At 40.1% G+C, this 16302-nt stretch overlaps 1 protein-coding gene across 2 annotated transcripts in view; it reads right to left on the bottom strand.

Moving 5' to 3' along the window:
• The window catches only part of KIAA2012 (KIAA2012 ortholog), a 133141-nt gene that overhangs the window by 17059 nt on the left and 99780 nt on the right, over positions 1-16302 (bottom strand). For both annotated transcript variants that reach the window (XM_069577997.1, XM_069577998.1), the window contains 2 exons: positions 3274-3364; positions 349-514 (listed from right to left, as the gene is read on the bottom strand). In XM_069577997.1, coding sequence (XP_069434098.1) covers positions 349-514; positions 3274-3364 — 257 coding nt within the window. The remainder of the gene's footprint in view (positions 1-348; positions 515-3273; positions 3365-16302) is intronic.

Raw genomic sequence — 16302 nt, 5'->3', positions numbered from 1 at the left:
TTGTAGGACCCCTGGTTGGTGTCCAGAGAGCTGCAGAATTGGTTGATGTGGGAAAACCCTTCACACATTTCATGTCAGAAGTGATATGAAAGTGTAGGAAAACTAAACGTTCTTCTAGTACCTTTGTAGAAATTAGAAAAGGGTACCCCATGCTTCAGAAAGATGCAACCCATTACTGGGATGCAGGGCATGGTGAGTGAACCACAGAGTGGATTTGAGGTCTCACTGCCCCCTTTGCAGGTGCCCTTGTCTACTAAGCAGTCTATACAACTGGACATGGCAACCCTGCTGGGAGCACCTTCCAGGTGGGGTTTTGGACCAAGCATGTACTGAGGTGTTTGCACTCACGTTACTGACGTCGTTTGATGTCTGCTGGTTGAACAGCCTTGGCTCAGTCTTCCCTTCTTTTCCTCTTAGAAGAAAAGATGTGTCTATAGGATCCAGCCCTTCTGGTGAGTCAGGCCCATGTCCTGGAAGTCCTCTGTGCCGATGGTGTACATTATAATCTTTGCCCCTGTGAAAAAAAGTAAAACAGGACCAAACTAAAGAAAAACTCTGGTGTACACACCACTATATGTAAAATAAACAAGAGAATTTGCTGTATAGCACAGGGAACTCTAGACGATACCTTGTTACAGCCTATGACGGAAAAGAAGCAGAAAAAAAGAGCTATGTACAATTGAATCACTTTGCTGTTCACCTGAAACTGTACCACAGCCTTGTCTTGGCGAAGGGGCTTGCATAACCCCATGAAGCTGTGAGCCATGCCTTGCAGGGCCACCCAAGACAGGGGGGTCAGAGTGGAGGTTTTGACAAAATGTGGTCCACAGGAGGAGGAAATGGTAACCCACTCCAGTATACGTGCCTAGAGAACCTCACGAACAGTGAAAACGCAAAAGATGTGACGGCAAGATAAGACCTCCAGTTTGGAAGGTGTCCAATATGCTATGGGGGATAGCAGAGGGCAATTACGAATAGCTCCAGAAAGAATGAAGCGGCCGGGCCAAAGCAGAAACAATCCTCAGTTGTGGATGTGTCCAGTGTTGTAAAGAGCAATATTGCATAGGAACCTGGAATGTTAGGTCTGTGAATCAAGGTAAACTGGACGTGGTCAAGCAGCAGATGGTAAGATTGAACGTCGACATCTTAGGACTCAGTGAACTAAAATGGACGAGAATGGGAGAATTTAATTCAGATGGCCATTATATCTACTACTGTGGGCAAAAATGCCTTAGAAGAAATAGCCTTCATAGACAACAAATGAGTTCAAAATGCAGTACTTGGGTACAACCTCAAAAGTGACAGAATGAGCTCGGGTAATTTCTAAGCAAACCATTCAAAATCATCATAAATCAACTATACTTCAATTAAAAAGAAAAAGAAAAACTCTAGTGAACAGGAAGAGGGAAAATGAACGAACACTGATTGAACAACTGTGTTCTGCCAGGCACTGCACTGTGGCGGGCATTTTACACACTTGATCAGCCCTCTTTTTCTCAACACATCCCTGAATAAAGGAGATTAGAAAGTTTAGCCTTCACTTTTGGGGTTCTCTCAGGCTCAAGTTTCTTTTATCAGTGGCTTAGTAAAGTAAAGTAAATGTCGCTCAGTCGTGTCCGACTCTTTGCGACCCCATGGACTGTAGCCTACCAGGTTCCTCCATCCATGGGATTTTCCAGGCAAGAATACTGGAGTGGGTTGCCATTTCCTTCTCCAGGAGATCTTCCCAACCGAGGGATTGAACCCAGGTCTCCCGCATTGTAGGCAGATGCTTTACCATCTTTATCAGTGGCTTAGTTGAAGAAAAAGTGACCTTTAAGAAAGTGTCATCAGAACATGAACCTACCTGTATATCCACTTTTTACACCCTCTGAATTCTATTCTTGATCAAATTCAGCCACCAAAGGTCATTGCTGTTTGAGTATGATCCTGTGTAGAACCACTGTCATAGACCATGTGCCTGGAGGGCAGCTGACTTATGTTCTCCAGGTAAAAATGTCACTACGACAGAGCCACATGGATTCAGTAACAGCTGCTGCAGCAGCTACAGTTGTGTCAGGCCTGGTCCTGAATATTTTATTTTTTAGCTAAATCAGTATTATATTTACTGTGCTGGGCTAGTACAGTGCCTTACTATAGAAACTTGAGAAATACTTGTCAAATGAGGTAAATGGAATTTCCTATAAATATAGGAGTCTTTAAATCATTCAGTGTCACTCTATAAAAACCCATAGAAGTATCCTTTAGAATTTAGCGGTAGGAAAACTTTTATTTCCCCTGAGGAATAAGCATGCTGCAAATGAAAACCACAAAACCTGACTGAGTTGCTCCTTTTTGGCTTTTTTTGCGTTCACATCCAGTCTGAAAGTCTGAAGTTTTCAAATTTTCAGTTTTCTCTTTTTTTTGAAAGTCTGAACTTTAGTCACTTATTGAAGATTGTTGATGTCCTTTTTTCTTTTCCTCCAGATTAAAAAAATTTGGGGGGGGGGTATTATCTAGTCTTTTTTTGTGTGTGTGGATAGGCTGGGGGTGTGTGTTATTATAAGCAGTTTAAATCCATTTTGGAGAAGATGAAATACAAAAGTTAAAAAGTGGAATTCTTCAGATAGCTGCCTCACCACCCAAGTGCTCGTCCTTCTTTATTCCTAGGGAACACCCAGCCTTTTTTTGACCCAGGAGGGAATCCTTATACCACAAAGCAGGTGAGGGCAGATTCGCATATCACTGAGGCTCATGGGAGGTCACAAGAGGCTGTCGTTCCAGCTGCTTCTGCCAAACAAGGCTTAGGTCAAGTGACTAAGCCTGACTGGCTGAGCTGCTGGCTGAGGAGCTCATAGTTAGCACATAGTCAGCACGTAGGAAGCACTTAATACATGTTAGCAATTTATTAGTATTAATGGTATTATTGATTTTACCCAGGGCTGGGTGAATGCTGAGAGGAGAAACCAAGGTTGAGTTGCCCATGCTTTCTGGGCATGGCCGCAGAGCTCAGACGTGGAGAAATGGAGAAAGCAGCTTCCACACGGTTTAGAGTTCAACTTTGCTTCTCACCCACCCAGCCAAAGAACAGGTTTAAAAGTAGGAAACACATCACGATATAATCCTTCCCCCAAATCTTTGTTTCTTAGCCAGTAATTTGATTCTGGCTGCCAGAGCCTGTGGTTGGTTAGCTGAGAATCTTCATGTCTTAGGAAAAAACAGAAATGAGGTTCATTAAAAGCAAAGAAAACCAAAAGTTGAGAAGTCCATGTTAGGATGCCTTTGGATACTTACGCCTTTTGGACAGTATCTGCCTCAGGGGTCTGCATGTGCTCAGCCAGGGAAGCACAAAGAGGGTCAAGGGTCATATTCCTCGTCACTGGGTCTGCAAAGACAAAGAGCATCCTGAATCAGCAAAGGACAGCAGGCCGTGATCCCAGACACGAAAATACATCTACCTGGTGAGCAGTCAACAGCATGCCCATTAGAACAATAGGGTATGTTATACCTAGGAAATTCACAAATACTGCAGAAACTAGAGCTGACACATGGCAAGTGATATTAAAATCAGTAAGCCCCATTGGGAAAGCGATATGACAGTACATACCAAGATCTAGAAAAACGTTCTTGTCTTTGATCAGGAATCTCACTCCTGGGTATTATCATAAGGAAATAATTTAAAAGAAGAAACAAGCTTTTTGTACAAAGTTGTTCATTACAACATCACCAATAATAAAAAATTAGAAACAGCCAAACAACGGGAAATTTGCAATGCATTATTTTGACATTTAAAATTATGGTTGAAAAGATAAATCAGCAGTATGGAAAATATGATATAATGACAAGTGAAAAATAGTAGACTATAGAATTGTGTGTTAAAGCTCTATAAAATATGTGTGTAGATGGATAAGAGCTGGAAGAGAAAACAGAAGGAGGAAATAATATGTTAAAGGGGTTTATGGGTGTTTAAATTTTTTCTTAAAACCCCAGCATTGTTATAACCTTGAAAAGAAAATTGATTAAAAAATTCTTATATTTTGAGGAAGGTTTATGCAGGCTACACAGCTATTGCTGGGTTCTCTGAAGACCATACTGGATAGGTTTTAGAATGAGAAGAGTCTCCAGACTGACTTCATATTAGACTAGGATACTTTTAATTTCAGTTACTTTAAACAATTTTTAATTATGAAAGATATATTTCATTGAAGAATATAGGAAAACACAAGTATAAATAAGAACCCTCCCCATCAACATGTAATTATTAGAATGACTAAAAAGACTGACTATACTGAGAATTAACAAAGATCCAGAGGAACCGGAATGCAAATTCACTGTTGGTTAGAATGTAAAATGGTACAATCACTTAGGAAAACAGTTTGACCGTTTCTTGAAAAATTAAATATTAAATATACCATATCATCCAACCATTATACTCCTAGGTATTTTACTCAAAAAGGATGAAAGCATATGTCCACATAAGTACTTATACACAAATGGTCATAGCAACTTTATTTGCAATAGTCAAAAACTTGTAACAACCGACATACCCATCAACAGGTGAATGGATAAAATGCTAGTATATACATACAATGCAATACTACTCAGTAGCAAATAGAAAGGAAATATTGATACACTCAGTGATATGGATGAATCTCAAAAGAATTATGTGGAGTGAAAGCAACCAAAGAATGGTATATATGGTATGCTTCCATTTATATAAATTCTAGAAAGTGAAAACCAGTCTATAGTGCCAGAAAGCAGATTGGTTTGGAAATGAGAGAGACTGGTGTTAGAGACTAGAGGCAGAAGAATCGTTTGGAAAAGATGAAATATTTTGTCTTGACTGTGGTGAGTTTCATGAGTACAGACATGTATCAGAACTTACCTAGTAGACCTTGAGTTCTCATCACAAGGAAAAAAAGTAACTATGTGTGCTGACTGATGTTAACTGTGGTAACCACTTTGCAATATATATCACATCATTATGTGGTACCCTTTAAACTAATTATAATGTTATATGTCAATTATATCTCCAGAAAACTAGAAGCTGCCCCTTCAAATCATAGCAGTATTTAATGTTTCTATAGAAGAAAACTGATGGTTGAATAATTTTATATTCTGCTAAATAATTATATATAATTAAAATCTAAGGAAAAGTGAAGTTGATTGCATTAAAATCATTATAGAAAAATAGCAATATTTAACACTTAAAGATAATTTATCTAATTGTACAATTTAAATAGGTGTAATTTATTATAAGGCTGTTTAAAAAGCTTAACAAAGTGAAGTTTTATGGCCACCTCATGCGAAGAGTTGACTCATTGGAAAAGACTCTGATGCTGGGAGGGATTGAGGGCAGGAGGAGAAGGGGAAGACAGAGGAGGAGATGGCTGGATGGCATCACCGACTCAATGGACATGAGTTTGGGTGAACTCTGGGAGTTGGTGATGGACAGGGAGGCCTGGCGTGCTGCAGTTCATGGGGTCACAAAGAGTTGGACACGACTGAGCGACTGAACTGAACTGAAGATATATTAATACAAATAAAGTGTTTAAAACAGTGCTGGCACCTGCTAAAAACAAGAATCAAAAAAAAAAAAAAGACCCAACCACTGCAACAACAAGACCCCCAAAACCCCAAAAAACCTTGACTCATGATCCCTCTACTTACATACAACTGCAGCAAATATTTTGGTGTATATACTTTCATGCATATATAGTAAATATACACTCATATTTTAATAAGTTAATGAAATAATACATATAATTCAAATCAACTTTTATGTTATTAGAATCTCCCATATCATTAAATATTCTAAAAATGATTTTAATACCAGTATGGCATTTCATCCTATGGATAACTTAATTGACTTAACCAAACATGTAGCTTTTAAAATTCAAGTTGTTTTGAATTTTTATAACTAAAATGTACTTTATATAGCATATACTTATCAGGAATGTTTCTGCTTACCAGAGGACTTAATTCTTTGTCCACATCTATTACTATTGAAGAGTGTACAGGCTTAAGGGTAAAATGTCTATTGCTGAATTTCTTCCCAGAAAATTTGTACCAATTTACATGCCAAAGAAATGGTCATTCATCCCTTCATTTATCCCATGTTTATTAAATACCTGCTACATGATGGTCATTATATTAGGTGCTGGGAATATAGTGGTGAGTAGGATGGATACACACCCTGGTCTCAGGAAGCTTAAATTTTAGTGGGGAAGATGGATACTAGCACAAAGTAAAGCAAAGAAAAATGAAATAATTTAAAAAGTTAAAAAACTTTTTGAAAGGAAGACTCTACTATTCAATCCCCTCTCTCTTTGAGCAGTAGATTCTTGCATGAATTAATTGATTTTTCCTCAACTTTGTTTATTTAAAGATATCATAACTTCAAAGAACCTCTTGATGAAAGTGAAAGCGGAGAGTGAAAAAGTTGGTTTAAAACTCAACATTCAGAAAACTAAGATCATGGTATCTGGTCCCATCACTTCATGGCAAATAGGTGGGGAAACAATGGAAACAGTGAGAGACTTTATTGTTTTGGGCTCCAAAATCACTGCAGATGGTGACTGCAGCCATTAGATTAGAAGTTCCTTGCTCCTTGGAAGAAAAGCTATATCAACATAGACAGCATATTAAAAAGCAGATACATTATTACTTTGCCAACAAAGGTCCATGTAGTCAAAGCTATGGTTTTTTTCAGTAGTCATGTATGAATGTGAGAGTTGGACCATAAAGAAAGCTGAGCGCCGAAGAATTGATGCTTTTGAATTGTGGTGTTGGAGAAGACTCTTGAGAGTCCCTCGGACTGCAAGGAGATCCAATCAATCCCTAAAGGAAATCAGTCCCAAATATTCATTGGAAGGACTGATGCTGAAACTGAAACTCCAATAGTTTGGCTACTTGATAAGAAGAGCTGACTTATTGGAAAAGACGCTGATGCTGGGAAAGATTGAAGGCAGGGGGAAAAGGGGACGGCATAGGATAAGATGGTTGGATGGCATCACTGACTCAATGGATATGAGTTTGAGTAAGCTCCAAGAGCTGGTGATGGACAGGGAAGCTTGGTGTGCTGCAGTCCATGGGGCTGCAAAGAGTCGGACACAACTGAGCAACTGAACTGGTAACTTCAAAAAAGGATTTGAAAAGAAAAAATGTACCTGTTATCCCACCAGCATTATTCCCTTAATACTAGTAATAGTTTACTCATTTTTCAGTGTTCAGTGGTGTCCGCACTGCCATGCAGAGGCACTTGGGTTCCTTTCTGCTATTGCCAAATGTTAAGGATGGCATCTACTGTCTCATACATCAATCTCCAGACTTTGGAGTGGGGACAAAATTGTCAATGTATGAGGTTGTTGAGGAAGCTGGAAAGGTTGATTGGCTTGGTACCCAGAATTTATTTGGTCTTGGATAACATGTAAATATTAATAGAGAGTGGGAACTGATTTAAGTATTTTTGTGATTAAGAGGAAGTCTGTGAGGGTTTCTTTCCCTAACTTGCCGGCTCAGTAAAATCTGTCTCCTGGAACGTATTTCACTGCTCTTCACCACTGTTTTGAAATTTGGGACAAAGCACTAAATGACCAGCAGAGGGCGCTTTTGTATTGACCAAAAGCTGAGGGTTTACAACTGGTGTGATTTCACGGTTTTGATTAGAACTGATATCCTGTCACTGCGGTGTGGACCATAGAAGGATGTTTTGTTTTGCTTCTCTAGTAAAACAACCTTATCTTTAGGAAGTATTGGAATAAACCAAGTCAGCACTTTGACTAATAACGTACAATTTTAACTGTTTTTTTTTTTTTTTAAATCTAGAACAGCAGAGCATAGAAAAACTGCTGTATAATGATTACCCATGTACTTACCACCTACCTTTGTGAAATCTTAACATTTTGCCGTATTCGATGCACATTTTTTCTGAAGAGATAAAACAATTCAGATATCACCTAAGACTTTATTGTATCACATAAAATCCTATTTCTCTCACTCTCTCCCCAGAGGGGAGTCACTAAGTCATGTCCAACTCTTTGTGACCCCATAGACTATAGTCCGCCAGGCTTCTCTGTCCGTGGGATTATCCTGGCAGGAATACTGGAGTCGGTTGCCATTTCCTTCTCCAGGGGGTCTTCCCGACCCAGGGATTGAACCCCCATCTCCTGCAATATAGGCAGATTCTTTACCACTAAACCACCATGGAAGCCCTTAAATTTGGGATTTATCAACTGAGTTCAGAATATGCTACCCCCTAAACACTGCACCTTGGCATATTGACTACTTTAAGCTGAAGGAATCTGAGAAAGGGGAGTGCAAATTATCAGACCTGCTACTCATGTAAGAGGTAGGTTCTATTGGTTGGCTGAAAAATTTGTTTGGGTTTTTCTGTAAGATGTTATGGAAAAACTCAAACAAACTTTTTGGCCAACTCAATATCTGGAGGAAGGGAGCACCCTTATCTCTGAAGACAGAGGGACTCTGAGAGGAAAGCAGACAAACAAGCCTTGCTCTCTTTCCTCCACTTGATTACCCTTTGTACTTACCCCTTTCTCCTATCACATTTTCCCACAACTTTCCACTCTTCATCAAACCTACTTAAAAAAATGCTTAGGCTTAACCACTTCTTCGGGTCCTTATTTCTTAATAAAACCTCCCTTGTGACATAAAGCTTGTATCAAATAAATTTGTGTGCTTTTCTCTTATTAGTCTGTCTTTGTCATCTTAATTTTTCAGGCCCAGCGAGGGCCTCAAAGAGAGTAGAAGAAAAGTTTTTCCTCTCCTACACAGGTCTCTCCCAGGTGGCTCAGTGGTAAACAGTCTGCCTGCCAATGCAGGAGACATAGGAGACGTGGGTTCGATCCCCGGGTTGGGAAGATCCCCTGGAGGACGAAATGGCAACCCACTTCAGTATTCCTGCCTAGAGAATCCCATGGACAGAGGAGCCTGGCGGGCCCCAGTCCATGGGGTGGCAAAGAGTTGGACACACTGATTGCACACACTAACAGAACTTCCAGATTCTAACAACCAGTAGAGCTACCAGGCTGCGATGGCGCAGGAGCGGCGGAGAGGCGCTACCCCAAATCCGAGGTCGGGGCGGCGGCCGAGAGGAGCTAACCCACGTCCAAGGAGCGGCGGCGGTGTGGGCGCAGGAGGGCCGAGAGGAGCTACTCCACGTTCAAGGTCAGGAGGGGCACTCGTCCAAGGTAAGGAACAGCAGCTGCACTTTGCTGCAGCAGCCATGAAGAGATACCCCACGTCCAAGGTAAGAGAAACCCAAGTAAGACGGTATGTGTTGCGAGACGGCATCAGAGGGCAGACACACTGAAACCATAATCACAGAAAACTAGTCAATCTGATCACAGGGACCACAGCCTTGTCTAACTCAATGAAACTAAGCCATGCCATGTGGGGCCACCCAAGACGGAGGGGTCATGGTGGAGAGGTCTGACAGAATGTGGTCCACTGGAGAAGGGAATGGCAAACCGCTTCAGTATTCTCGCCTTGAGAACCCCATGAACAGTATGAAAAGGCAAAATGATAGGACACTGAAAGAGGAACTCCCCAGGTCAGTAGGTGCCCAACACACTACTGGAGATCACTGGAGAAATAACTCCAGAAAGAATGAAGGGATGGAGCCAAAGCAAAAACAATACCCAGCTGTGGATGTGACTGGTGATAGAAGCAAGGTCCAATGCTGTAAAGAGCAATATTGCATAGGAACCTGGAATGTCAGGTCCATGAATCAAGGCAAGCTGGAAGTGGTCAAACAGGAGATGGCAAGAGAGAACATCAACATTCTAGGAATCAGCAAACTAAAATGGACTGGAATGGGTGAATTTAACTCAGACGACCATTATATCTACTACTGCAGGCAGGAATCCCTCAGAAGAAATGGAGTGGCCATCATGGTCAACAAAAGAGCCCGAAATGCAGTACTTGGATGCAATCTCAAAAATGACAGAATGATCTCTGTTCATTTCCAAGGCAAACCAGTCAATATCACGGTAATCCAAGGCTATGCCCCAACCAGTAATGCTGAAGAAGCTGAAGTTGAACGGTTCTATGAAGACCTACAAGGCCTTTTAGAACTAACACCCAAAAGAGATGTCCTTTTCATTATAGGGGACTGGAATGCAAAAGTAGGAAGTCAAGAAACACCTGGAGTAACAGGCAAATTGGGCCTTGGAATGCAGAATGAAGCAGGGCAAAGACTGATAGAGTTTTGCCAAGAGAACGCATTGGTCATAGCAAACACCCTCTTCCAACAACACAAGAGAAGACGCTACACATGGACATCACCAGATGGTCAACACCGAAATCAGATTGATTCTATTCTTTGCAGCCAAAGATGGAGAAGCTCTATACAGTCAGCAAAAAACAAGACCGGGAGCTGACTGTGGCCCAGATCATGAACTCCTTATTACCAAATTCAGACTTAAATTGAAGAAAGTAGGGGAAACCACTAGACCATTCAGGTATGACCTAAACCAAATCCCCTCATGGCTACACAGTGGAAGTGAGAAATAGATTTAAGGGACTAGATCTGATAGACAGAGTGCCTGATGAACTATGGATGGTGGTTCATGACATTGTACAGGAGACAGGGATCAAGACGATCCTCATGGAAAAGAAATGCAAAAAAGCAAAATGGCTGTCTGATGAGGACTTACAAATAGCTGTGAAAAGAAGGGAAGCAAAGGCAATGGAGGAAAGGAAAGATATCAGCATCTGAATGCAGAGTTCCAAAGAATAGCAAGGAGAGATAAGAAAGACTTCCTCAGCGATCAATGCAAAGAAATAGAGGAAAGAACAGAATGGGAAAGGCTAGAGATCTCTTCAAGAAAATTAGAGATACCAAGGGAACATTTCATGCAAAGATGGGCTCGATAAAGGACAGAAATGGTATGGACCTAACAGAAGCAGAAGATATTAAGAAGAGATGGCAAGAATACGCAGAAGAACTGTACAAAAAAGATGTTCACAACCCAGATAATCACGATGGTGTGATCACTCACCTAGAGCCAGACTTCCTGGAATGTGAAGTCAAGTGGGCCTTAGAAAGCATCACTACGAAGAAAGCTAGTGGAGGTGATGGAATTCCAGTGGAGCTGTTTCAAATCCTGAAAGATGATTCTGTGAAAGTGCTGCACTCAATATGCCAGCAAATTTGGAAAACTCAGCAGCGGCCACAGGAATGGAAAAGGTCAGTTTTCATTCCAATCCCAAAGAAAGGCAATGCCAAAGAATGCTCAAACTACCGCACAGTTGCACTCATCTCACATGCTAGTAAAGTAATGCTCAAAATTCTCCAAGCCAGGCTTCGACAATATGTGAACCGTGAACTTCCAGATGTTCAAGCTCGTTTTAGAAAAGGCAGAGGAACCAGAGATCAAATTGCCAACATCTGCTGGACCATGGAAAAAGCAAGAGAGTTCCCGAAAAACATCTACTTTTGCTTTATTGACTATGCCAAAGCCTTTGACTGTGTGGATCACAATAAACTGTGGAAAATTCTGAAAGAGATGGGAATACCAGACCACCTGACCTGCCTCTTGAGAAACCTATATGCAGGTCAGGAAGCAACAGTTAGAACTGGACATGGAACAACAGACTGGTTCCAAATACGAAAAGGAGTATGTCAAGGCTGTTTATTGTCACCCTGCTTATTTCACTTATATGCAGAGTACATCATGAGAAACGCTGGACTGGAAGAAGCACAAGCTGGAATCAAGATTGCCGGGAGAAATCAATAACCTCAGATATGCAGATAATACCACTCTTAAGGCAGAAAGTGAAGAGGAACTAAAAGGCCTCTTGATGAAAGTGAAAGAGGAGAGTGAAAAAGTTGACTTAAAGCTCAACATTCAGAAAACGAAGATCATGGCATCTGGTCCCATTACTTCATGGGAAATAGATGGGGAAACAGTGGAAACAGTGTCAGACTTTATTTTTTTGGGCTCCAAAATCACTGCAGATGGTGATTGCAGCCATGAAATTAAAAGATGCTTACTCCTTGGAAGGAAAGTTATGACCAACCTAGATAGTATATTAAAAAGCAGAGAGATTACTTTGCCAACAAAGGTTTGTCTAGTCAAGGCTATGGTTTTTCCAGTGGTCATGTGTGGATGTGAGAGTTGGACTATGAAGAAAGCTGAGTGACGAAGAATTGATGCTTTTGAACTGTGGTGTTGGAGAAGACTCTTGAGAGTCCCTTGTACTGCAAGGAGATCCAACTAGTCCATCCTATAGGAGGTCAGTCCTGGGTGTTCATTGGAAGGACTGATGCTGAAGCTGAAACTCCAATACTTTGGCCACCTCATGCGAAGAGTTGACTCATTGGAAAAGACTTTGATGCTGGGAGGGATTGGGGGCAGGAGGAAAAGGGGACAGACTGTCTCGATGAGTTTGGGTAAACTCTGAGAGTTGGTGTGGACAGGGAGGCCTGGCGTGCTGCGATTCATGGTGTCGCAGAGTTGGATACAACTGAGCGACTGAACTGAACTGAACTGAGAGCTACACTGAACCCACTCCAGTGTTTTTGCCTGGAGAATCCCAGGGATGGGGGAGTCTGGTGGGCTGCCGTCTATGGGGTTGCACAGAGTCGGACATGATTGAAGCGACTTAGCAGCAGCAGCAGCAGAGCTACACTGGATAGTACTGTTGTATTGACTGCAAGTGAGACCAGGGGACTGATTGACACAGTCCTTATGTTTATTTTTATATCTTTACCACATATAAATGTACCTATAAACAACAGATGATGTTATTTTGCATATTAAAACTTTGTATCAATAGTATTATATCACTTATGAAACCTGCTTTATTTTGCTTATCATTTTGTCTTTGAGATTGTTATTGTTGTTTAGTCACTCAGTCATGTTCTGCTGTTTTGTGACCCCATGGGCTGTAGCTGCCAGACTCCACTGTCCATGGAATTTCCCAGGCAAGAATACTGGAGTGGGTTGCCATGCCCTCCTCCAGGAGATCTTCCCAACCCAGGGATTGAAGCCGTGTCTTCTGCTTGGCAGGTGGATTCTGTACTTCTGAGCTACCTGAGAAGTCCATGTTTTTGAGATTAATCCCTGTTAATACACGTAGTTTCCATTCATTTATTTTAAGCTGCTGTACCTTATTCCATTGTATATGTGCGTGCTAAGTCACTTCAGTTTCGTCTGATTCTGTGTGACCTTGTGGACTGTAGCCCACCAGGCTCCTCTGCCCATGGGATTCTCCAGGCAAAGATTACTGGAGTGGTTGCCATGTTCTTCTCCAGGGGATTTTCCCAACCCAGGGATTAAACCCATGTCTCTTATGTCCCCTGCATTGGTAGGTGGGTTCTTTATCATTAGTGTCACCTTGGAAGCCATATTTCATTGTATGGTGTTACTTGCTCAGTTGTGTCCAACTCTTTGTGACCCAGGCTCCTCTGTCCATGGAATTTTCCAGGGAAGAATACTGGTGTGGGTTGCCATTCCCTTTTCCAGGGGATCTTTCTGACCCAGGGATAGAAGCTCGGTCTCCTGCATTGCAGGCAGATTCTTTACTGTCTGAGCCACACAGAAGCCCATTCTGTTGTATAAACCTACCACAATTTATTTATCCATTTTGGTGTTGATGGCTGTTTTATTTTGTTTTTTTTTTTTTTTTTTTGGTGATTACAAACAATGCTGCAAGGTACCTTCTTGAGTGAGTAACTGTTTACATGTGAGTTTCTCTAAGGTATATCTAGAAGTGGACTTGCTGGGTTGCAGAGTACATGCATCTTCAATTTATTCAGTTCAGTTCAGTTCAGTTGCTCAGTTGTGTCTGACTCTTTGTGATCCCATGGACTGAAGCACACCAGGCTTCCCTGTCCATCACCAACTCCTGGAGCTTGCTCAAACTCATGTCCATCGAGTTGGTGATGCCATCCAACCATCTCATCCTCTGTCCATCCATTCAATTTATTGGGTATTATTGGGCATTTCCAAATTGCTCTGAGTTTCTAAAACTCCATACCTTTATAAATAATGAGTGTTTAGAGACTTAAAATTTTTTTGCTAATCTGATCTTTATGAAATGATATCTCTTTTTGTTTTAATTTGAATTTTCCTGATTAGCAAGCTTGACTAATAAATAAATGGTTATTTATTTAGGTTCCCCCCTAAAGAAAACAAAAACAAAAAAACCCCACAACAACCCATTTTTCATTTGAGTTCATTGTCTTTATCATTCTTTATTAGTAGCAGTTTTTGGTGCATTTGGGGTGCTAATACTTTGTTGGTTAAATGCACTACAGAAATTGTCTTCTGTATTTCTTTTTTCAACTGTAACATGTCAAAAACTTTAATTCTAATATAATTGGGCTTGTCAATAATTTTCTTTCTGGTTTGTATTTTGAATCACGTGTAAGAAAATTTTCCCTTCTTGAATTCATAAATATATTCTTGTATATTTTCTAAGGCTTAAGAATTTTGCTTTTCACACTTAGATCCTGAATATATCTGATACTTTGTGAAGTAAGGATTAAAAATTGGATAACCAGTTATCTCAAAATTATATAGTGAATAATAGTTTTTGCTTTCCCCACTGTTTTATAATACTTTTCCACATATCATTTCTATATGCTGCTGCTGCTGCTGCTAAGTTGCTTCAGTCGTGTCTGACTCTGTGCAACCCCAGACACGGCAGCCCACCAGTCTCCCCCGTCCCTGGGATTCTCTAGGCAAGAACAGTGGAGTGGGCTGCCATTTCCTTCTCCAATATATAGGGGTGCATTTATTTCTAGATTTTTTATTCTGTCTGTCCCTAAGTCAACATCATACAACCTTAAAGTAATTTTTGATATTTGACTAGGAAAACTCTTCCTCTTTGCTTTTCTTCAAAATTGTATTGGCTATTTTGGGCCCTTCTTTATGAATTTTGGGATCAGCTTCCACCAAAAACCCTATTGGGGATTTTTTTAAATGGAGTTTCATTTAATTAATAGATACATTTAGGGAGAACTGTCACCTTCAAATCTATGAATATTATATGTAGCATTATACAGAATATTATATTTATTCAGGCCTATTTTTAGTTAATTTAATAAAATTTATAATTTCTTCATGAAAGTCTAATACTTTTTTAGATTTATTGATTTATTGCTAGGATATATATATGTGTGTATTTTATATACATAGGATATATACAATATTTTATATTATAATAATTATATATGTATATTAATATAAAATACATACATACTATATATGTCTTAAAATTACATTTATTCTGCCTTCCCTTATAATCGATACCACTGGACAACTAAACAGTAGAAGGAAAAAAAATTTTGGCAGGAGTTTCCCAAGTAATAAAAGAAGAAAGTATGATAGGATTTCAATATTACTATTCCATAACCTCTGATGAATTAAGGGATCTGCAGCTGCTAGCATCATGAAGAGACCAGTAAACACCATGCCTCCCCAGGGAAGAACAAGAACACAGTGCCCTCCTCCGTAAAGTCGTCTTGTCAAATGGAAAAACCAAACTTGACTCTGATCAAGTCTCTAGAGCTAAGTACTAATTTACGGAAAATACAGAAGACAGAGAAGCATGGAAAACTGTGCCATGAGAACACAATCAGCAAAGTCTAGATTGTGGGAAACTCTATAGGGCAAGTGACCCAATTTCCTAAAAATAAACTAAATGAGGGAGAAAAATAAATGAGGAAAACTGATAAAGCCATATGTCAACCAAAAAAAGTCATATTAACCAACCACAAACAAAATAAAAAACAATTATAATAATTTTGAGATAATTAGGATGTTGAAAAAACTGATTGGATATCCAATTATATTAAAGAATAGTTCTAATTTTTAGAACAACAGTGGTATTATGGTTATGTCAAAAGAGTCTTTTCTTGTCTTTTAGAGATATGTACTCACATGTATATGAGTAAAAGGGTATGAGCCTGGAACTGGTTTCAAATACTATGGAAGAGAAGAAGGGATTGGGAGTATGGGTGAACAGTATTGGCCAGGAGATGGGTACATGAGACTCACTGTCCTGTCCATCTTTGTGCATGTTTGACTTTTTTTATAATAAGAATTATTTTAAAATTGCATTATAAATTGTACTTTATTTTGCAAACACTAATGTTTTCCACAATTGATTTTTGTATATTGATCTATAGTTAGGGAAAGATTGAGGGCAGGAGGAGAAGGGGGTGACAGAGGATGAGATGATTGGATGGCATCATCGACTCACTGGACATAAGTTTGAGCAAACTCAGAGAGATATTGAAGGGCAGGGAAGCTTGGTGTGCTGCAGGCCATGGGGCTGCAAGGAGTCAGACAC

The sequence above is a fragment of the Ovis canadensis genome, chromosome 2 (genome assembly GCF_042477335.2).
Source record: "Ovis canadensis isolate MfBH-ARS-UI-01 breed Bighorn chromosome 2, ARS-UI_OviCan_v2, whole genome shotgun sequence".
Lineage (NCBI taxonomy): Eukaryota > Metazoa > Chordata > Mammalia > Artiodactyla > Bovidae > Ovis > Ovis canadensis.
The sequence above is the reverse complement of the archived record's forward strand: the minus strand, read 5'-3'. Positions and strand labels throughout refer to the sequence as shown.